Raw genomic sequence first — 25,142 nt, forward strand, 5'->3', positions numbered from 1 at the left:
CCTTCCAGTTCATTCCCACAGATTCCATAGAAAGAATATCTAGGGAGCTGGGACAAAAGCCACTGGAGAGCCTCCTCTGGTCCACTGAGAGCTAGAGTTACCAAAGGAAGAAGCCTGCTGTACTCCCTATCTGAATAACCTTTAACCTGAGAAATGCTCTTAGAGCTAGAGCTCCATCTAGCTTCCCAACTTTCAACCCCTAGAGAGGCTAGGCACTTCCTGGCTATCAATCCAAGTTTGGGACCTACCTAAGTAAGAGTCCACAGTAACAGCACAGATCACAAGTCCCTTGAAAGTCTATGATCGAACAGTTTAGGTTAGTAGTTCTGATTCCCAGGAAGTCAGGAAATGGTCAAAGAGACTGGAAAGTTTGACCAAGAAAAGAGAGTTTGGTCCACATTCTTCATCCATCTCTGGCCATTCCCCAAAGGAGACACTGGGTGCCTCTTGACATCAGCTGCTGCTGCTGTTGCTAAGTCGCTTCAGTTGTGTCTGACTCTGTGTGACCCCACAGACGGCAGGCCATCAGGCTCCCCTGTCCCTGGGATTCTCCAGGCAAGAACACTGGAGTGGGTTGCCATTTCCTTCTCCAACGCATGAAAGTGAAAAGTGAAAGTGAAGTTGCCCAGTCGTGTCTGACTCCTAGAGACCCCATGGACTGCAGCCTACCAGGCTCCTCTGTCCATGGGATTTTCCAGGCAAGAGTACTGGAGTGGGGTGCCATCACCTTCTCTGTTTGACATCAGCAGGTCGGTATAATCCCCGACACCATTTCTGCCATAAGCTGTATGAGGTCACCACAGAACCGCAGATTAGGAAACAGCTCTTGCTTCATACACATGTGTCTCTTTCAATCAATCACACACACAAGCACACTGCAGAGTTAGTAAAGTACATCAGAAAACACGTTTGCTAGGAGAACAAAGAACTAGAGCTCTAAGTAGCATTCTTACCTTGTCCTGAAGAATCCCAGATGAGACCCCAAGATGAAAAGTTGTTGCTGATCCATGAAAGACATCGGTATTCTTGACCTCTGGAGAAGAGGAACTCAATCCAGGGCCAGTGACGAGGCTTGATTGCTCAGAGCTTTTGTGTGATAAAGTTTTATTAAAGTATAAAGCAGATAGACAAAGCTTCTGACATAGACATCAGAAGGGGCAGGAAAGAGTGCCCACATGCTAGTCTTTAGCAGTATCTTATATACCTATCAGCAGGCTGATAATTAGAGAAAGGAAATGTCTCAAAACTCAGAATGGCACCAGGCCCCTCACCAACAACATGCATTTTGAGATAACATTGGCACAAGGTGAGTCATCCCGGGCCATAAAACATTGACATGAATCTTGAAGAAAGGCAGGTTTCCAAGTAAATATATAGTTTCATTAACATAGATTAGGAGAACAATGTATGAGTAAAACATACTGGTTTGTTGAGCCTTTATCAGTTCTAAGTCTTAAGCAGAACCGACCTAAAGAAAGACAGAGCCTAGGGTAAATACATAGTTCATTAACACAGCTTAAGAAAAACATTTCCATAAGAAAAACACATTGGTTATCTCAAGGTTTGAGAAAAGTTATGTTTAGGTGGAACCATGTGTCGTTATGGCAACACAGAATTTTAAGAGAAACCTTTTAATTTTATATAGAGAAGGGGAAAAAAATCTGACACTTGTAGTTTGTTTTCTCCTGCTGCTTCACAGAGAGATAAAAAACGTCTGACACTTGCAGCCTATTTCCTCCGTTTGGAGACCCCTAGCCTTCTTGCCTATTACCCTCTCAAAAGGATTATATTTGAATTATTTTCCCAGGTGTGTCAAGAGAAAAAAAAAAAGATTACACTTGTTTACTCAGGACTAGTAATCTAATACAAAACAAAGGAAAACTTGTTCTCCTCAAGCATCGAGGATGACAGAAACATTCCAGTGCCTACTGTGGTTCACTGTGAAAAATAGTACATTTACATCAATAAAAACTAGACTAATGTTTCTGATAACTGTTTCTAAGGAGTAAGTAGATGGATAATCATCAACTTTATTTCCAGTGAGACACACTTGGAGATGAACCGGAGGTGCCTTCTCTGATGAAGGAGGAAGCACACTGTCTGCTCGGACAACTGTGGGGCTGACCTCCACTCCCTGGCTTTGCTCTCACCTAAAGAGCAGTTCAGACTTCCCAGGGGGCTCAGTGGTAAAGGATCTGCCTGCCAAGCATGAGACATGTGTCTGAGCCCTGGGACAGGAAGATCCCCTGGAGAAGAGAATGACTACCCATTCCACTATTCTGGCCTGGGAAATACCATGAACAGAGGAGCCTGGCGGGTTACAGTCCACGGGGCCCCAAAGAGTCAGACACAATTGAGCAACTAACACTTTCACTTTGAATGAGCAACCACAGGGCAAAGGGAGGCATTCAATCACGTCCACCGACCACCAGTGAGACTTGGGCTGTGAGGTCACCCAGCCCTGGACCAGAGGCATGAGACAAAGAGGAGGGGCAACGAGTGCCTGTGTCCTGTGTCATCTGCCCTCAGGTACGTACGCCTGTGTCCTTTTTATAAAACAACATTCAACATTCGGAGTTTCTGCTGCAGTCCGGTCCCCAGCGATGGTTAGGTGAGCCTGGATTAGCCTGCCCCGGGCTGGCTCCCGCCCCTGCATGGATGCACTCTTTCACAAACCACGTGGAACATCAGAATTCTCCACGCATCACGGGCATCTCCACCTCTCTAGGGGTGGAGACCACCCCTCTACGATGACAAGCCCTCCGTCACACCTGCGTGGAGTCAGGGGCATAAAGTGTTTGTGAGCCTAAAACCAACATGCCAAGATCCAGGGGCACAGTGTCAAGTATCAAGACTAACAAGTGGGACTTTCCCAGTGGTCCACTGGGTAAGCCTTCACCTGTCAGTGCAGGGAACATGGGTGCAATCCCTGGTCTGGGAAGATCCCACATGCTGCAGGGCAACTAAGCCCAAGTGCTACAACTATTGAAGCCCGTGCACCAAGAGCCCACAACATGCTCCACAACAACAAAAAAGAAGCCACTGCAATGAGAAGCCCTCGCACTCATGGGAACTAGAGAGCAGCCCCCTGTCACAGCAACTAGACAAAGCCTGAGTGCAGCAACGAAGACCCAGCACAGCCAAAAATAAAATAAAAATAAATCCAAAAAAAATAAGATTAAAAAGTGGTCTATGCTGTAAGTCTTAAATAGCAAAACTATAATTGTGCTGAAAAGTATGAATAACATGTTTACTGACTGCAGTGACCTACTCTAAGAAGGGAGTTTTAAAATAAACCATTTTAATGATCTTTTCTGAGTGTTTATCTGCTTTTTAAAAACAATTTTCTGTTAAACAAATATTTTCTAATGATCAATAAAGCATGCTAGTACTAACATTCTTTACAACAGAAAGAATACATACACATGAAGTATTTGAAAATGGGAAAGTGCTATGTTTTTTTTTTTTTTTTTTTAGAAAGTTCTTTTTTAGGATGAAAAAGCAAGAGAGTTTCAGAAAAACATTTACTCCTGCTTTATTGACTATGCCAAAGCCTTTGACTGTGTGGATCACAATAAACTGTGGAAAATTCTGAAAGAGATGGGAATACCAGACAATCTGACTTGCCTCTTAAGAAACCTGTATGCAGGTCAGGAAGCAACAGTTAGAACTGGACATGGAACAACAGACTGGTTCCAAATAGGAAAAGGAGTACGTCAAGCCTGTATATTGTCACCCTGCTTATTTAACTTATAAGCAGAGTACATCATGAGAAACACTGGGCTGGAAGAAGTACAAGCTGGAATTAAGATTGCTGGGAGAAATAAAATAACCTATGCAGTTGACACCACCCTTACGGTAGAAAGCAAAGAAGAACTAAAGAGCCTCTTGATGAAAGTGAAAGAGGAGAGTGAAAAAGTTGGCTTAAAGCTCAACATTCAGAAAACGAAGATCATGGCATCCAGTCCCATCACTTCATGGCAAATAGATGGGGAAACAGTGGAAACAGTAGCTGACTTTATTTGGCGGGGGGGGGGGGGGGGGGCCTCCAAAATCACTGCAGATGGTGACTGCAGCCATGAAATTAAAAGACACTTACTCCTTGGAAGGAAAATGATGACCAACCTAGACAGCATATTAAAAAGCAGAGACATTACTTTGCCAACAAAGGTCCGTCTAGTCAAGGCTATGGTTTTTCCAGTAGTCATGTATGGATGTGAGAGTTGGACTATAAAGAAAGCTGAGTGCAGAAGAATTGATGCTTTTGAACTGTGGTGTTGGAGAAGACTCTTGAGAGTCCCTTGGACTGCAAGGAGATCCAACCAGTCCATCCTAAAGGAGATCTGTCCTGGGTGTTCATTGGAAGGACTGATGTTGAAGCTGAAACTCCAATACTTTGCCACCTGATGTGAAGAACTAACTCAACTGAAAATATCTTGATGCTTGGAAAGATTGAGGACAGGAGGAGAAGGGGATGATGGAGGATGAGATGGTTGGATGGCATCACTGACTCAATGGACATGGGTTTGGGTGACTCTGGGAGTTGGTGATGGACAGGTAGGCCTGGCATGCTGCAGTCCCTGGGGATTGCAAAGGGTTGGACACAACTGATCAACTGAACTGAAGAGAACTGAACTGATGGTTATAGAAGGATCTGTATACTAGAGAAAGTGTGTATCATCTCCTAAGATGGTTTCACATTCATGAGACAGTCAATATCTCATTCTCTGGCTGCCACTGAACTCCCGGGCATTTCTAATACTTTTCTTCATTTGACAATATTCTCAGTCACTCAGTCATGTCTGACTCTTTGCCACCCCATGGACTGTAGTCCGCCAGGCTCCTCTGTCCATGTGATTCTCTAGGCAAGAATACTAGAGTGGGTTGCCACGCCCTTCTCCAGGGGATCTTCCCAACCCAGGAATCAAACCCGTGTCTCTTGCATCTTCTGCACTGGTAAGTGGATTCTTTACCACTGCACCATCTAAGAAGCCCTAATATTATGTTAGAAACTTAAAAACAAATCCCCTGTGTGATAGAATTGGAGGCTAAATGTAAATCTAACAGCTGTTCACACTAAGTCCACAAAGCCTCTCTTTACCACCCCCTCCAAAGCCGTCCTGTCACTTGGAGCGGGAGCCACAGTCATCACAATAAAGACCCCGTGAGCCCTGCATATCTTCGGTCCTGCTCCCTCTCCCTGGCCCCAGATAGACAGGCCTCCTCGCTGTGCCCCTGCCTCGGGGTCTTTGCAGGTTCTGTTCCCTCTCCTGAGAACACACTTCCACAAGTATCCCCTCGTCTCTGGCACACACGGAGCTCCTGCACTCTCAGGCTGTTGTTCAAATGTTACCTTCTTAGAGATACCCTTAGCCATCTTTACAAACACTGTTATCATCACCAGAAATTCCCTAAATCACTTCCCTGCTTGTTTTTTTCACAGCACTTAACAACATATATCTCTGCAGTTTCCTTTGTTTATGGATATATTAATCCCCCATCTTCTCTTCTCTTTCTCCCAACCAGACTTTGAGCTCCATGAGGATAGGTTTTAATTGCTTATCCAATGCTTGCAACCCTAGAGCCTACACAAATGCCTTGGATGCAATCAGGTTTTTTCTTAATGGGGTATAGACACTTTACAATGTTGTGTTCATTTTTACCATACAGCAAAGTGAATCAGCTATACATATGCATAAATCCACTCATTTCTGGGTTTCCTTCTCATCTAAATCACCACAGAGCACTGAGTAGCTCCCTGTGCTATACAGTAGGTTCTCATTAGTTATCTATTTTATACATAGTAATGAGGGCTAAGGGCTAATTTCATATCATGGCTAAATTTTTTTTCTTTTTACCATTCAATAATATCTGCCTCTGAAGTCGCATCTTAGAATGTGAGTTATCACCAGCACATCCTCTAAGAGCATCCATGCTCATCCTAACCCCATTCTGCCTGAGGCCCTGACTGTCTACCACTTCTCCTGTGGTCCACACTGAAATGGGATGGCAAAAAGCCTTACTAGTAAAATTTCACCACCCAATTCTGGTGACTCAGCCCTGACATTACACTGAAAGTCAGCATCAGTGTTATGGATGGAACTGTTTGCAACTGGCTGCTTGGAACTGATGGAACTGGCTGAATGCAGTAATCAGAGCCAATATTCAGTCAATACACTATTTAAACAAAAAAGGGTACTCTCATCTCCTCACAAAAATGTTTTTATTAATTCTCTTTTTTACATTTTTTTCTTTTTATTTCAGTACTACAAATGGACATTACACCACTTATTTGGAAGGCTGTTTTCCTTTTCATGTCATTTTTAAATTGTCTTGAGGCCACCCAAGACAGGCGGGTCATGGTGGAAAGGTCTGACAGAATGTGGTCCACTGGAGAAGGGAATGGCAAACCACTTCAGTATTTTTGCCTTGAGAACCCCATGAACAGTATGAAAAGGCAAAATGATAGGATACTGAAATAGGAACTCCCCAGGTCGGTAGGTGCCCAATATGCTACTGGAAATCAGTGGAGAAATAACTCCAAAAAGAATGGAGGGATGGAGTCAAAGCAAAAACAATACCCAGTTGTGGATGTGACTGGTGATAGAAGCAAATTCCGATGCTGTAAAGAGCAGTATTGCTTAGGAACCTGGAATGTTAGGTCCATGAATCAAGGCAAATTAGAAGCGGTCAAACAGGAGATGGCAAGAGTGAACCTCGACATTCTAGGAATCAGCTAACTAAAATGGACTGGAATAGGTGAATTTAACTCAGATGACCATTATATATCTACTACTGTGGGCAGGAATCTGTTAGAAGAAATGGAGTAGCCATCATGGTCAACAAAAGAGTCCAAAATGCAATACTTGGATGCAATCTCAAAAACGATAGAATGATCTCTGTTTGTTTCCAAGGGAAACAACTCAATATCACAGTAATCCAAGTCTATGCCCCAACCAGTAACACTGAAGAAGCTGAAGTTGAACGGTTCTATGAAGACCTACAAGACCTTTTAGAACTAACATCCAAAAAAGATGTCCTTTTCATTATAGGGGACTGGAATGCAAAAGTAGGCAGTCAAGAAACACCTGGGGTACCAGGCAAATTTGGCCTTCAAATATGGAATGAAGCAGGGCAAAGGCTAATAGAGTTTTGCCAAGAGAACACACTGGTTATAGCAAACACCCTCTTCCAACAACACAAGAGAAGACTCTATACATGGACATCACCAGATGGTCAACACCGAAATCAGATTGATTATATTCTTTGCAGCCAAAGATGGAGAAGCTCTATATAGTCAGCAAAAACAAGACTGAGAGCTGACTGGCTCAGATCATGAACTCCTTATTGCCAAATTCAGACTTAAATTGAAGGAAGTAGGGAAAACCACTAGACCATTCAGGTATGACCTAAATCAAATCCCTTATGATTATACAGTGGATGTGAGAAATAGATTTAAGAGACTAGATCTGATAGAGTGCCTAATGAACTATGGATGGAGGTTCATGACATTGTACAGGAGACAGGGATCAGGACCATCCCAATGGAAAAGAAATGCAAAAAAGGAAAATGGCTGTCTGGGGAGGCCTTATAAACAGCTGTGAGAAGAAGAGAAGTGAAAAGCAAAGGAGAAAAGGAAAGATATAAGCATCTGAATGCACAGTTTCAAAGAATAGTAAGAAGAGATAGGAAAGCCTTCCTCAGCAATCAATGCAAAGAAATAGAGGAAAACAACAGAATGGGAAAGACTAGAGATCTCTTCAAGAAAATTAGAGATACCAAGGGAACATTTCATGCAAAGATGTGCTCAATAAAGGACAGAAATGGTATGGACCTAACAGAAGCAGAAGAGATTAAGAGGTGGCAAGAATACACAGAAGAACTATACAAAAAAGATCTTCATGACCCAGATAATCACGATGGTGTGATCACTGACCTAGAGCCAGACATCCTGGAATGTGAAGTCAAGTGGGCCTTAGAAAGCATCACTATGAATAAAGCTAGTGGAGGTGATGGAATTCCTGTTGAGCTATTTCAAATCCTGAAAGATGATGCTGTGAAAGTGCTGCACTCAATATGTCAGCAAATGTGGAAAACTCAGCAGTGGCCACAGGACTGGAAAAGGTCAGTTTTCATTCCAATGCCAAAGAATGCTCAAACTACCGCACGATTGCACTCATCTCACAAACTAGTAAAGTAATGCTCAAATTTCTCCAAGCCAGGCTTCAACAGTGAGTGAATGAGTGAGTGAAGTTGCTCAGTCGTGACCAACTCTTTGCGACCCCATGGACTGTAGCCTACCAGTCTCATTCCTCCATGGGATTCTCCAGGCAAGAGTAATGGAGTGGGCTGCCATTTGCTTCAACAGTATGTGACCCGTAAACATCCAGATGTTCAAGCTGATTTTACAAAAAGCAGAGGAACCAGAGATCAAATTGCAATCATCTGCTGGATCATCGAAAAAGCAAGAGAGTTCCAGAAAAACATCTATGTCTGCTTTATTGACTATGCCAAAGCCTTTGACTGCGTGGATCACAATAAACTGTGGAAAATTCTGAAAGAGATGGGAATACCAGACCACCTGACCTGCCTCTTGAAAAACCTATATGCAAGTCAGGAAGCAACAGTTAGAACTAGACATGGAACAACAGACTGGTTCCAAATAGAAAAAGGAGTACCTCAAGGCTGTATATTGTCACCCTGCTTATTTAACTTATATGCAGAGTACATCATGAGAAACGCTGGGCTGGAAGAAGCACAAGCTGGAATCAAGATTGCCAGGAGAAATATCAAAAACCTCAGATATGCAGATGACACCACCCTTATGGCAGAAAGTGAAGAGGAACTAAAAGCTTCTTGATGAAAGTGAAAGAGGAGAGTGAAAAGTTGGCTAAAAGCTCAACATTCAGAAAACGAAGATCATGGTATCTGGTCCCATCACTTCATGGGAAATAGATGGGGAAACAGTGTCAGACTTTTTTTGGGCTCCAAAATCACTGCAGATGATGATTGCAGCCATGAAATTAAAAGAAGCTTACTCCTTGGAAGGAAAGTTATGACCAACCTAGATAGCATATTCAAAAGCAGAGACATTACTTTGCCAACAAAGGTCCGTCTAGTCAAGGCTATGGTTTTTCCTGTGGTCATGTATGGATATGAGAGTTGGACTGTGAAGAAAGCCGAGTGCTGAAGAATTGATGCTTTTGAACTGTGGTGTCGGAGAAGACTCTTGAGAGTCCCTTGGACTGCAAGGAGATCCAACCATTCCATTCTAAAGGAGATCAGCCCTGGGATTTCTTTGGAAGGAATGATGCTAAAGCTGAAACTCCAGTACTTTGGCCACCTCATGCGAAGAGTTGACTCATTGGAAAAGACTCTGATGCTGGGAGGGATTGGGGGCAGGAGGAGAAGGGGACAACAGAGGATGAGATGGCTGGATGGCATCACTGACTCAATGGATGTGAGTTTGAGTGAACTCCGGGAGTTGGTGATGGACAGGGAGGCCTGGCGTGCTGCTAATCATGGGGTTGCAAAGAGTCGGACACGACTGAGCAACTGAACTGAACTAAATGAAACAATATCATGTTTATTCATGCAAACCAAATGCCATAGTCAAACAATTTAAACTGATTTTTATTTTAAAACAGTTTGTGCTCTGTTCTTCAGCTGATTCACCTGACTTTGCTTCTTACACATCAACACCACTGACATTTTGGACAAATTTAGTTGTCATTTTGGGTTTCCAGTGAAACTTTTTATGTAAATATACAAACCCAGATTTATTCAAACTATGGAGATGATATCATTATAGTGCATACATAATGTGACTTTCAGATATCTTCCACTGCTATTCGGCATCAAAATGTCTCTCTAGATAAAAAGAAGTATCTTTAAACAAAACAATCTGTATTTCACCCTGAAAGTGCACTAATTAATTTATTTGAGCACAGACATTGGATTATCTACAACTTATGTTTACTTTCAGTAGCTAAATAGTATCTTCTAACTTCATTGTTTGATTCCTCTGTGACTCCCAATCTTATTTTTATTATATTACCATTTTCTTGTTCTACAACACTTGTTTATTTCTTTGTGGAGAACAGCATTCAGTTGTTACAGTTTCAGATTTGTTCTAGGTGCTTTCTGTTCTTTTGTTCACACAAGGCCAAACATTTCTGAGAGTTTTCAGAGAATGGAGTTCATTGAAAAGCAGCATCAGATCAGATCAGTCACTCAGTCGTGTCCGACTCTTTTTGACCCCATGAATCGCAGCACGCCAGGCCTCCCTGTCCATCACCAACTCCCAGAGCTCACTCAGACTCACGTCCATCGAGTCAGTGATGCCATCCAGCCATCTCATCCTCTGTTGTCCCCTTCTCCTCCTGCCCCCAATCCCTCCCAGCATCAGAGTCTTTTCCAATGAGTCAACTCTTCGCATGAGGTGGCCAAAGTACTGGAGTTTCAGCTTTAGCATCATTCCTTCCAAAGAAATCCCAGTGCTGATCTCCTTTAGAATGGAATGGTTGGATCTCCTTGCAGTCCAGAGGACTCTCAAGAGTCTTCTCCGACACCACAGTTCAAAAGCATCAATTCTTCGGCGCTCAGCCTTCTTCACAGTCCAACTCTCATATCCATACATGACCACAGGAAAAACCATAGCCTTGACTAGACGGACCTTTATTGGCAAAATAATGTCTCTGCTTTTGAATATGCTATCTAGGTTGGTCATAACTTTCCTTCCAAGGAGTAAGCGTCTTTTAATTTCATGGCTGCAGTCACCATCTGCAGTGATTTTGGAGCCCAGAAAAATAAAGTCTGACACTGTTTCCACTGTTTCCCCATCTATTTCCCATGAAGTGATGGGACCGGATGCCATGATCTTGGTTTTCTGAATGTTGAGCTTTAAGCCAACTTTTTCACTCTCCACTTTCACCTTCATCAAGAGGCTTTTTAGTTCTTCTTCACTTTCTGCCATAAGGGTGGTATCATCTGCATATCTGAGGTTATTGATATTTCTCCCGGCAATCTTGATTCCAGCTTGTGTTTATTCCAGTCCAGCGTTTCTCATGATGTACTCTGCATATAAGTTAAATAAACAGGGTGACGATATATTCTGTGATAAAACTCAGCACATATTAAAGGTGTAAAGAAAAAGTCACTAAGGGAAAACTAAACTCAGGTCATGGGAAAAATGAGAAATCTCTGCCAATTCACAAGTACACACTGAGAAAACAACGTATTTACTGATTTGCTAGGCTTTCTTTTTCCTTAGGCTTTTTTGGCTTCAAAAAATACCAGAAATGCATGTGGATCCAAAGGTAGATGACAATGAGGTGAAAGGTTCATGTTTGGATGTACTAAAGTCATATAAGAAAGGATTTATTTCCCATGATTCCATACTGATTAATGATTAAAACTGTGCACACTTGAAAATCAATTCTGGACAGGGGTAAAGACATGCATTTCTGAAAGGCACTGCAATTCAGGAAGAGAAGATATACCTAGATGCACAGTTACAACTTTTTCTCTCTTCTGAAACAGTTTGTGCAAACACTTTGTGGTTTTAATACTTTAATAAATGTCAGATCACCACTTCAGGAACTTCTTGTGTTGAAAGTTAATTTAATTAGATATTTCTTCTCTGATACACGGTTTCAGAGATGATTTTACCCTTAGTTCATCACATTAACTACTGTTTCATTAATAGAAAAATAACAAAATTTGATTGTGTTACCTTGTTCAGCTCAAAATTGACAGTAATTGCAGTCATTTATTATTGAAAATGAACTTTCCTGGTAGCTTAATGGTAAAGAATCTGCCTGCCAATGTAGGAGATACAGGTTCAATCCCTGGGTCGGGAAGATCCCCTGGCGGAGGGCATGGCAACCCAGTCCAATATTCTTGCCTGGAGAATCCCATGGACAGAGAAGCCTGGTGGTCTACAATCCATGGAGTCACAAGAGTTGGACATGACTTAGCAACTAATTAACCACCACCAATATTGAATACTCCCTAGAGCAAAAGAATTAATGTATTCATTTGCTATTGACTTTAAATGAAAGCTTTAATGAATATACAAACACTTGTATATGTATTTACTTGCCTTTCTGAAGTTTGATACAATACTTAAAAAAATAGCCAGGCTCCATGTGAGTTACCAATGACAGCATCTTGAGTCATTTAGAAAGTGTTCATGAGAGAAAAAGCAAAAATTTATAAAGTGATTTCGCTATTGAATCTGCACAAGCCAATAAATATTTGTAAATGTGATCCAATTCTTCTCAAATATTTGTCTTTCTCAAATATATTCTGTTTTAGTGCATGAGATTTCCACCCCCAACAATTGGGAAGGGAAAGGGCTAACGTATAAGCCAGAAAGATAAGCAAAGTTCATGACTTTTCAATTTCTTTCTCATTTAAATTTATGTATTTTTTTTCAGATAATTGAATTTTGAACCATATACCTTCATTACATATTCCAGTGATATTTTTTGGGGGGCCTGATATTACTTTAAAATTTTTTTTTTCATTTGGAGAATAATTGCTTTACAGTGTTTTGTTAGTTTCTGCCGGACAACAATGTAAATCAGCCATGAGTACACATATGTATCAGCCTAGAGAGATGGGATGTGGTGGGGTGCAGGAGGGGGGAAACATTTTTATTTTTCATTTTTCCTATGCTGGGTCTTCCTTGCAGCACATGGCTCTTCTCGGGTTGTGGCTCATGGGCTTAGTTGCCTGGTGGCATAATAAAAGTGAATGATAAAAGAATACATGCCACCTGGATGATGTGATTTTTTATCATTTTTTATTATTTTTGTGTTATGTCTACTGGTGTTGTTTCTTACTGAAATTAGTCAATTTCTACTTAAGTACATCTCATGATGTCAACATATTATTTGTAAATTCCATAATTGTAGCTTAAATTATAGATGATAATTTGGCATGAATTAATTTTTTTTTAATTTTGTAATCATGTTATTTTTTATGCAAAGTTTTCTTCTGATCATCACTGTATCCTTTCCTAGCTGTCTGTGCTTTTTATCTGTTTCTTACAACTTAACTTGATTTGTTAAAAAAATCACATCATCCAGGTGGCATGTAAAATACTTTCTATTATTTTTAGGTAAGGAATGTAAATCCTCAACTATAATCTGCTGAGATGTGTGTCTTGCAAGCCTTCCATAGCAGGATTAAGCCATAGAAGCTGAGCTCATGGAAACAGAGAGAGTATTAATAGATGGTGGTGAGTGCCCTTTACTTGACAATGAGACATTAAATATCAATATCCAACATATCTTTGGTACAATTACATAACAAATTGGAAAACGCATTTAAAGTGCATGGTATACAGCAAGCACTCAACAAATACCAATGATTATTATTAAAGAGATGAATGCAAGTAAGATGCCCATTGTCATCCATGAGGCTCAGTTATTCCTTTTTGTGGCTCACTTATTAAAAGACTAACTCCAAGGCTTCCCTGGTGGCTCAGGGGTAAAGAATCCACCTGCCAGTGCAGGAAACACACGTTCCATCCCTAGTCCAGGAAGATCCCACATGCTGTTGGGCAACTAAGCCCCTGGGCTACGACTACTGAGCGCGCACACCACAGAGCCCGGGAGCCGCAACTTCTGAGCCCACATGCAGCAAGTACAGAAACCTGCACACCACAACAAGAGAAGCCACTGCAATGAGAAGCCCCTGCACTGCAACTGGAGAGTAGCCCCCCTTCTCTGTAACTAGAGAAAAGCCCACACAGCAACAAAGACGCAGCACAGCCATAAATAAATAAATAAATATATAAATAAACATTTTTTAAAAGTCTAACTCCAATGATCCATGTATGATTTTGACCCTGTTTGGTTCTGCCTCATCACAGAACTGTTAGTATTTAATGGAATCAATAGTTCAGTTCAATTCAGTCACTCAGTCATGTCTGACTCTTTGTGACCCCATGGACTGCAGCTTGCCAGGCTTCCCTGTCCATTACCAACTCCCAGAGCTTGCTCAGACTCATTCATGTCCATTGAGTCGGTGATACCATCCAACCATCTCATCCTCTGTCATCCCCTTCCCCTCCTACCTTCCATCTTTCCCAGCATCAGGGTCTTTTCCAATGAGTCAGTTCTTTACATCAGGTGACCAAAGTACTGGAATTTCAATGGAAGCAACACGAGTGAAATCTGTTCACCAAAACCTGTTTGTAAGGCCTTCCTCATAACCTGCAGAACATCAGAACTAGAGCATTTTTGACTCACCAGATTCTGCTGCTACACACAACAATTCAAATAGGTCCAACCACACTCTCTAGTAAAAAACACATCAAGAGCATGCTTGGAGTTCAGAAAATGAGATGTCTCATCTGCCCACTAGAAGGTACAGTTCATGGGATGGGAACCTACCTGGCCCATCACACAATATTTCCTCAATAAATACTGGAGTGGCCTTTTTCACCACGTTTCTTATTTTTGAACTTGCACTTATCTCACATTTAAAGCAAAGTGTTACTTGTGCTTTTCCCTGTTTTGCTTTATTTACCACAACAAAACTCCTAAGACTTCTATTCTTAAATTCTTCATCATATCCAGACCTAGTCTTCTTATATAGAACTTTAGCTGCCATATTTAGAGCTAACAACTAAATAAAAACTAGGGAAAAAAATATTTTTTCTCCCAATGCATGGGGCCCAGGTTCAATCCCTGGTCATGGAACTAGATCCCACATGTCACAAACAAGACCAGGTGCAGAAAAATAAATATTTAAAAAATAAATAACAGTTTCTATTTCTTATGAGATTGTTTCAGAAACGTTTCAGACCCATGACACTGCATTTTCGTATGTATATAAAACAGGTTTTACAATAATCAATGCTATAGCTTCATAGAGCATGACATTGAGAATAATCCTCACCAAAGACCAGATAAATCTTAAGTGATATGACATTGCTGAATATACCACAGTCCAATACTGGTCTTCCATTTTGTCTGTATTACAGTAGTAAAAAGTACAAATAAAAGCATAAAGATACCACAGTAAAATTAAGTACTATGGTCAAGAAACCATGGTCAAAGTCCCTCCGTAGTTTCTCTGGACCTGGAACTCCTACAGGTGCCCGGCCCCCACTCCAGCTCCTAGGGACACCCCCGGTCCTCACCCCCCGACACCAGCTTTTCAGATGAATTCAGGAACCCTCCTGGAGCTCCTCCTAACAGTCATGGGCAACAGTGCAAGTGAGGTGAGTATGTGATGCATTTACTTTTTTAAAGATAAAATTATAAATGCCAATAAACTATCAAATAATATGTAAATCTTCAAGACAAGACTTTAAAATGTGTGAAATTATGAGTGCCATGAGACTGAAATTTGACTAAATATCCAAGAATGCTATCACTGCACAGCTTTCATGTTCTGTTGAACGGAAGGGTATTTATATAAATAATTGAAAACAGTGATTTTGCTAAAATGAAGGTAATAAAAGCTTACAAAATATGACTCAATTTTTTTCCATCTAAACATTACTTTCCCTTCAACAGATCACCTCGATTTGTTCAATGAAAATTAAATTACTTCAACATTATCTTTAAAATTAAAAGATAAATTAGAATGAAAAATATAAAGAAATCAGAATGACTTAAATCAAGCTGAATGTAAATGCTTTTGAAGATGCAATTAAGTCTTATTTATTTTTATAAGAGATAAGACTAATGCTTATATAGTTTAATATTATTTACCTGCCAAAATAAATTATGGACATAACACTCCACTCATATTTCATCTAAAGCTACCAATTTGAGAATGGTGCTAATTGTTTAACATGGTAAAATGCTTGTAAAGTATTGTGGTCCTTTAAGATTGTATGAATTCCATGATAAGTTGGGAGAAATTGATACGTTAATTCTTCTCGCAGTTTTCCATTTTGTTGGCATTTGTCATTACTTCTTTCAGAATGACTCTACTGCTTTATTTATACAGATCCTGTGCCTTTCTTGTGGACATTGTTTCTAAGCATTTTATTATTACTTGACGTACCGTGGAAGGATTGTTTCCCAATTCTATTTCTAGGCATGCCTTGCTATGCTACAGATAAATTATTGATTTTTGTGTTTATAGCTTCTGTCAACTTTAGGCTTTAGCAAAACACCGTCAAAAACCCCACTGAGCAGACAAGGCTTACTTCACTGGATTTGCTGAATAAGAAAGGAAAACACCCTGGCTGGGTGACAGATTCTCAGACGAGTCTTGTGAGGTCGGGAACTCCTTGGGATCCGGCAGCCTGTGAGATACAATAGCTTTATACGCAGGCACATACAAGACCAAGTTCTGAGCCGAGTCTTGATAATTCAGGTGTTTTTGCTGATTTACAGTTGATATTCAGGGCTAAGTATCTCCCAGAGCCAGACTTACCCTTCTAGGATTAGGGGTAGGCATCATCCTAAAAGATGATGCTGCTAAAGTGCTGTAGTCAATATGCCAGTAAATTTGGAAAACTCAGCAGTGGCCACAGGACTGGAAAAGGTCAGTTTTCATTCCAATCCCAAAGAAAGGCGGTGCCAAAGAATGTTCACAATTGCACTCATCCCACACATTAGCAAAATAATGCTCCAAATTCTCCAAGAGAGGCTTCAACAGTATGTGAACCACGAACTTCCAGATGTTCAAGCTGGATTTAGAAAAGGCAGAGGAACCAGAGATCAAATTGCCAATATCCACTGGATCATCAAAAAACCAAGAAAGTTATAGAAAAATATCTACTTTTGCTTTATTGACTATGCCAAAGCCTTTGCCTGTGTGGATCACAACAAACTGGAAAATTCTTTAAAAGATGGGAATACCAGACCACCTGACCTGCCTCCTAAGAAATGTGTATGCAGGTCAAGAAGCAACAGTTAGAACTGGACATGGAAAAACAGACCGGTTCCAGTAGGAAAAGGAGTACGTTGAGCCTGTATATTGTCACCCTGTTTATTTAACTTATATGCAGAGTACATCATGAGAAATGCCAGGCTGGATGAAACACAAGCTGGAATCAAGATTGCTGGGAGAAATATCAATAACCTCAGATATGCAAATGATACCACCGTTATGGCAGAAAGTGAAAAACTAGTTGGCTTAAAACTCAACATTCAGAAAACTAACATCATGGCATTCGGTCCCATCACTTCATGGCAAACAGATGGGCAAACAGTGGAAACAGTGGCAGACTTTATTTTTGGGAGGCTCCAAAATCACTGCAGGTGGTGGCTGCAGCCATGAAATTAAAAGATGCTTGCTCCTTGGAAGAAAAGCTATGACAAAACTATTCAAAAGCAGAGACATTACTTTGCTAACAAAGGTCCATCTAGTCAAAGCTATGGTTTTTCCAGTAGTCATGTATGGATGTGAGAGTTGGACTATAAAGAAAGCTGAGTGCTAAAGAATTGATGCTTTTGAATTGTGACTCTGGAGAAGACTCTTGAGAGTCCTGTGGACTGCAAGGAGATCCAACCAGTCCATCCTAAAGGAAATCAGTCCTGAATGTTCATTGGAAGGTGAACTGATGCTGAAGCTGAACCTCCAATACTTTGGCCACCTGATGCGAAGAACTGACTCATTGGAAAAGATTGAAGGCAGGAGGACAAGGGGATTACAGAGGATGAGATGGTTGAATGGCATCACCAACTCTATGGACATGAGTTTGAGTAAGCTCTGGGACTTGGTGATGGACAGGGAAACTTGGCGTGCTGCACTCCATGGGGTCACAAAAAGTCGGACATGACTGAGTGACTGAACTGACTGACTGAGATTTACCCTGTCTTTCATTTTTCTCAGCCTTCAGATAGTGACAGGAATGTATCTTGGGGATGTATAGTTTCTAATCATGGGGAAAACCAAAACCACGTGGGCTTAAAACTTTGTATCTAATTATAAATCATCAAGAACTCACATTAAAAGTAGAAAGAAACAAGTGAAATATTCAAAATATTATTTTCAACATGTAATCAATATTAATTAATTTTTTGTACTACATTTTCAACAATCCACTACATATTTTATACTTATGTACATCTCAGTTTAGACCAGCCACATTTCAAGAGCTACATCTGGCTGGTGGCTACTTGCCAATGTTATGAGTCCACTGGTAAAAACAAAGTTGCTCTTCTTCTGAGCCATCATCATCTATGCCAGTGTCCCTCTTCCTTCTCCCTCCTGAAATCAAGGACTAGTGTTCTCAGAGAATCTGGTTTATACTTTATTAGAGTACCCATTTCACTTTGTCTTACAGTCAGACGTTTATGTTTCAAATTCCTAAACAAGATTACTAGTGCCTTAATGGCATTTGTCCTATTCCCCATCTTCTCTCTTCACTAGGTTTAGCACTTAGTTTCAATAGATGTTTGTTGATAAATGAATGAAACAATTCTTACAAGACTGATGAACATGCTTTATGAAAGACTTTGTTTCATCTGGGATATCCAGGTTCCTATAACCCATTTCCTGATTAAGCAATGAAGCCACTCAGAGCACTGCTGGTCTCAGGCTGGAAAGCAAGGGAAGCACTTGCTTTATCCTCTGGGGTCTCATGTTCATGAATTCAATATAACAAATAGTTCCTGAACAACCTCCATATTCCAGGCACCATGCTGGGTGCTCTGGGAGCTGCAAAGAGAAATAAGAAATATCCCTGTCCTCCAGACCCTAAGTATTTAGTAGAGGGCACGAAGAATTACACATTAATCATACACAAATATTTATAATTTTAGATTGAGTAAACAAAGCACTTTAAGTCCTGTAGGGAGAGGGCACTTGCGAAAGAGGCTTTATTCAGACTTATCCTTTGAGATGATACTTCAAGGTAAGACAGGATTTGAACAATTGGAATGGAGGGAAGGAAAGAAACAGCTTTAAAAATCTAACAGATGAGGAAGAAACACAATACAGAGGAGGTACAGTGAAGAGACCAATTAGGACAAAGAAATTAAATGGACTCCAAAGAGCAGCGTGGAAGAAATTACAGTGTGGCAGAGGAAAAAAAAACCCACCAGAGGGGCAAGGGCCCCAAAGCTCCTTCTTTTTGCATTTCTTTCTTTAAAAAAAATAAAAATCAAGAGTTCAGTTGCATTCCAGTGCTGTTAGTTTCTGCTGTACAGCAAAGTGAATCAGCTATGCAGATACATATACCCTCTCTTTGTGACCACAGAGCATTGAGTAGAATTCCCTGTGATACACAGCAGGTTCTCATTAATCATCTATTTTATATATAGTACTGTATATATGGGCTTCCCAGGTAGGGCAGTGGTAAAGAATCTGCCTGCCAGTGTAGGAAATGCGAGAGAGGAGGGTTCGATCCTTGGGTTGGGAAGATACCCTGGAGGAGGAAATGGCCAGTATTCTTGCCTGGAAAATCCCATGGACAGAGGAGCCTGGCAGGCTATAGTCCATGTAGTTGCAAAGAATCGGACACAACTTAGTGACTGAGCATGCACAGAGTATATATGTCAATCTCAATCTCCCAATTCATCCCACCATTCCTTCTTAAGCTCTTATTTAAGAAGGCAATGCTGCAAAGAACAACTCGACTGGAGGAAAAACAAACCTTGGAATTCTGGGAGGTGGGTAAGTTCGTGTCACAAGCTCAAAGCGGCAGAGGCAGGGACTAGAGGAATGAAGAGCCCTCCAACCAAGGAAGAGCAAATCTCCTAAAGAATGTTAAACAACCATATCTGAGCAAAGCCCCAGAGTGACAAAGTATGAGAAGAGATCAGATAAGCCAAAAAGAACTTTATGTAGCACGGGAGACATAGGTGATATTCTGGCCAGAAAGTACTTCATGCCCTGAGATTACAGGAGCAGTCAGAACAGGAATCAGACAATAATAGCCTGGGAAACAGAAGAATAGAAACAGTGATTCACTGAGTTGACGTATAAATTACAACTTGTGATAGCCTTCTCCAAGCCACTAGAGTTGAGATTCATGCCTGGAGGTGTGTAGGCAACTGCACACAGAGCAACAGAAAATAGTCGAAGAGTGGCTCTAAGGCAGGTGTACAAAAGGAGAGCAGAGAGAATCTGGTTTAAGGACAAGACTGATTTACCATCTAACTTATTTTAAAATTTAAGATTCATCTATTGCCCCTGAGCACTTTTACTTCAGAAAAAGAGAAACCAGGCTCTTTTACCTTTCAGAACAGGCACAGCAGGGTGCCCACAGAACGTGTTTTTGCATTTAGTGGTACACACCCAGACCATAAAGGAGACTCAATGGCCAGCATACAGAGTATGTGTCAACTACCAGGCCATATGCAAAGTACTCCTAACAGAATTTAATCCTCAAAGTACTACCTATGACATTACGCTACCTTTTAAAATTTAATTATTTAACTTTTGGCTGTGCTGGATCTTCATTGCTGCGAGGGCTTTCCTCTAGTTGGAGCAAGCAGGAGCTGTTCTGTAGTTGCTCATTGTGCTGGTTTCTCTTGTTGCGGAGCACAGGCTCTAGGCTCTAGGCTCTAGTACGTGGGCTCAGTAGCTGTGGTTCCCAGGCTGTAGGGCACAGGCTCCATAGTCGTGGCACACAAGCTTCACTGCTCCAAGGCATGTGGGGTCTTTCTGGATCAGAGATGGAATCTATGTCTTCTGCATTGACAGGTGGGTTCTTTTACCACTGAGCCACCAAGGAAGCCCTGACATTATGTTATTATCTTCATTTCTGAGATGGGGAAATAGGTACATAGCTTGCCAACACCACAACACTAGTAACTCATGGGGCTATAGGAAGCTTTTTATCTTGTAAATTCATAATTTTTATAGTTATAGGACTAATTATATTTCCTATTTTTTGCATGTCAGATTTAGTAAAGCAGATTTCCTAGGAATTTAGATAGCTCATTTAAATATTTGAACTTACTGGCATAAATTTGGTCAAATTTCTCTCAAAATTTTCAAAATTCAGCTTCATTTCTGATACTGGTTTTATGTGCTTCTTTCTCTTTTTCTTACCTAGTCTTGCTAGAAATGTATCAATTTAATTAGTCTTTTCAAAGCAAAAACTTTCTTGGTTTGTTGTCCCTTTCTATTATAGATTTGTTTCTTATTTCATTAATTTCCCCTCTTATCTATATTATTTCTTCCTTCTATTTTCCTTGGGAGTTGCTGGTGATTTTTTTCTAGTTTCCTGATATGGATGCTTATTAGATCATTGATTTTTAGCCCTTGTTCTAGTCTAAAGTATGTATTTAAGACTATACAACTTCCTGAAGACACAGTTTTTTGAGGCAGAAGCCCAATGTTTCTCCCTTTGCCTGGCAAAGCAAAATAGCTATCTTTTTCTACTTAAATGTCCATACAATAGAATACTACTTCATGATAAAAAAAAATAAAGTACTGGTACCTCAAAGTGTAACATGAATAAACTCCACATCATGCTAAGTGAAAGACGTCTGTCACAGAAGAGCATGTGTTCCTTGACTCCACTTACAAAAAATGTCCAGAATGGGCAAATCTATAAAGATGGAAAGTAGACCTAGTGGCTGCCTTCAGTCAGGGGTATGGGTATGGGAGAGCAGCATGGCTGTTGACCTAATAGGCAAGGGGTTTCTTTCTAGGGTGATGAAAAAGTTCTAAATAGACTGTGGTAATGGTTGCACAACTCGGTCACTATACTAAAACCACTAAGTTGTACCCATTAAATGGGTGAATTATGTGGTATGTGATTGTATCTTAATAAAGATGTTAAAGAGAAAAAATGGCTATTCCATTAAATCAATGAAATATGATTTTAAGGTACATTCTATTACTTAATTATTAAACACTGAGTTTATTTTCAGTTTTCCACACTGCTGAGTAATAGTGTAAACATTCCATTTGAAAGAACTATTTTTTTTTAACTAAAGCTGCTATAAATGTAAAAGACATGCTATGTTATTAAGGTCACCTTTATAACTTCAAGATTAATACTTTACAGATGTAAAGAACTAGTTATCTTCCATACAATTATCTCCCATAAAACAAGGTCAGTAGCCGGTTCTTATGCCTCATTTATGGTTAGTCTGGCAGAAAGAAACACAAAAATAAAGTGCCTTAAACAAAGAAGACATTTTCTCGGTCACATGAAAGTCTAGAGGTAGGCAACCCAGGGCTGGGGTGGCAGGTATCTCCACAATGTCCTCAGGACCCCAGGCTCCTTTTAGTCTACTGCTTTGCCAGTTTGAGTATGGTTTTATGGTTCAAACAGTAGCTAAAAGAGGACCATGTTCCAGTCCCCGTTTAGCCTCCAGTTAGTCACTCTAAGCAAGACACTTTGTCAAGGCCTTCATTTCCTCGTTAAAAACAAACAAGTTGGACCCAATATTCTCTAAGATCCTTTCTAGCACTGTGATTGTATGGTATCTTGTGGATTCATTTCAGAAGACTTAACATTTGTTTACATTAAATCACTTCTGATACATTGATTATCAGAAACTGTCCATATAATGAACTGTGAATTATTTCTTAACATATTTTTTCAAGCCAGAAACAGTAATTCAACTATCACATTCTGAGATTTTAATCAAAATAAGATGACCAGAATCATACAACTTAGCATTTACAGCATTAAACTTAAAATATATATATATATATATATAGTTAATAGAACATTAAAAGTCAAAAGAATATCTGACAGAGGGAGAGAGATTGAGAATTCATGAAGTATGTTTCATTGACAATTACTCCATAACAATTGTGCACTCAGAATTTGTGGACATAACCTTACAAGCTGGGGGGAAAGGCCATCCCAAAGGTCAAAACAGAGAGCCAAAATGATTCTGAATTTCCTAAAGGTACATTTTGAGGAAGAAAGAATTCTTCCCCATTCCCCCAACCTCCTGTCCCAAAGAGAAGAATTTTAAAATATGCACATCGTTGGTAATAGCTTACAGAAAATAAATGCCCAGATAGAAGGACAATATTTAACTTAATACTTATTCTTTAATTTGTTTTTTATAGCAGACATGTTAATTTCATTTTGAACATGGTATGCCAAATAACCTGAACTTCCAGGAATGAAGTCGTGTAGCTCCCCAAGAAATTTCTTCATGGCATCAATTGATATATAACCTACAGAATAGAATATATATATTGGAAATTCTATCATACTATCTCCTTTTCAAGGTCTTTGATTTATTAGAGCTAAGATTTCCAAAGAATGTTTTTAGAAAAGAAGTAAAAAGAAGAAATACCAGTGAGAATATTCTCCATAAAATGTGGTAACTATCAGGGAACACCTTCCTCCCCTCTTCACCACTACCCCTAGCCTTATACTTTTTTTTAAACACGAGATACTTCATTAGCCACTTTGACTACAGAGAGTGTGATGTACCAGTTAGGGCTGGAACTTAAAAGTACCTAGACCAAAATAACTGGGACGTGTTTCTGGCTTAAAATATAATCACTTAGAACTCCCTATCCAGCTAGGGTTGTGTTGTTACTAACAACACAAACAGCTAGCTCATCTTCCCTAGTAGGGCAAGCGACACCTTCCTGCATTGCTAACACTGAGATAACAGTCTTTAATAAAAAATTAAGAGGAAAACTGATATCACAACTTAGTCAACAAAGGTTGTAGGTGTGAGTAATTCCAATGTCATTAATAATCTGAAATAGATACAAGAATCAAAAAGAAAACCTGAATGGAAAGAGCTTACAGACTCAATGATTTTGAGTAATATTACCTTGATAGCAGTTGCTTATCTGAGTGATAATGTTTTATGTGTAATATAAATGTCTGTGGCTTATACTAATATTGAAATCTAATTTAAAAGTAAATACCATATGAAAAAAAATTCTGCTAAAGCTCAGAGATGACTGAATTTAGACCACCACCATCAACAGTATATCTATACGGTTTGATTGTTTATAATAACAGGTAATAAATTCAGTTAATAAATTAACTATGAGGCCAATAACATAAAATTCATTAGCATCTTTAAAGATATTTTAAACATAACCATTTACTTCAGAACATCTCTTAAAGCACTATTACTATACTCCATATTGTTCATGGTCCTTGTCTAATGGCTAGATTTATGTGTAAAATAAACTAGTGCATTAAAATAGTAACATTTAATTAACTGCACATACATACTGTGTGAAGTTTCTAAAGATATGTGGGAGGATAAAAATTTTTTAAATATTTACTATATTAATAAAATTATTCCTGCAACTTAAATAAGGATAGGACATTTACGATTTAAAACTGGATTACTGTAGCAGTTTTGAAGTAGTTAGGACTTCAGGCTGAAATTGACAGACACCCAATTTAAACTAGCTTAAACAGAAACTAATAAGAACCTACTGCATGCATAGCACAGAAAACTACTCAGTGTTCTGTGGTGACCTAACTGGAAGGAAATCCAAAGAAGTGGGGATATACATATACACACAGTTTATTCACTTTGCTATACAGCAGAAATGAAAACAACATTGTAAAATGACTATACTCCAAAAAAAACCTATTTTAAAAAATTAAAAAAATAAATAAACTAGATGAAGGTGAGTTTACTGGAGAGACACTGCAATATCAACCAAACTATGAGGAAGGCATACATATTGCTAAGCCTCAGAAATAACTAGCTCTCATGGCTGTCTCACTGATCTCCAGTTTTTTCCTATACATATTAATTTAAATTAATTTTCTTCTCAACACAAGCTGACTTTCTTTACAGGGTAGAAAATATGGCCACCAATAGCTCTCAAGTTTTATATCTTAGAGCTATGGTCACTTGAATAAGAAGGACATTACTTGCTGCACTCCATGTCTAGAAATCCAAAGAACTGTGATTGGTCCAGCTCAAGTCAGGTATTCATTCCCAAAGCAACTGTTTGGGGTAGGAACTAGCTCATGTTTTAGAAAATGTAACCCAAAATAATTGAGAAGAAAAGAGAGTTCCTAGGAAAGACATTCTTGGTGGACAATTCTATATGAGTCTGTGGTAGCCAGCCCCTCAGATGGCCCTGAAGGATCCCTATCTCCTGGTATTCATAAATTTGTATAGGCTCCTCCCACTTTGTAATTGGGTTGTTCTGTATGACTGGCAGCACTTGGCAGAAGTAATGATATGTCCCTTCTGAGAATAGGATATAGAAAAGACACTGGCTTCTGTCTTCGACACACTCTTTCTCGC

The 25,142-nt window shown here is 39.8% G+C and overlaps 1 protein-coding gene across 2 annotated transcripts in view; it reads right to left on the reverse strand.

The window, feature by feature from the left end:
- Positions 1-1,087: 1,087 nt before the first annotated feature.
- Positions 1,088-25,142, reverse strand: part of TERB2 (telomere repeat binding bouquet formation protein 2) — a 65,911-nt gene continuing 41,856 nt past the window's right edge. The window contains exon 7 of one of the 2 annotated variants that reach the window (XM_086319069.1): positions 1,088-1,468. In XM_086319069.1, the coding sequence (XP_086175195.1) occupies positions 1,383-1,468 (86 nt within the window). In that variant the 3' untranslated portion in view covers positions 1,088-1,382. Of the gene's footprint in view, positions 1,469-22,927; positions 23,077-25,142 lie in introns of those variants that run through there. The other variant, XM_086319068.1, reaches the window with a different exon arrangement.

This window comes from Bos grunniens, chromosome 10 (genome assembly GCF_055505025.1).
Source record: "Bos grunniens cultivar Pamir isolate PY7600 chromosome 10, Bosgru_T2T1.0, whole genome shotgun sequence".
NCBI lineage: Eukaryota > Metazoa > Chordata > Mammalia > Artiodactyla > Bovidae > Bos > Bos grunniens.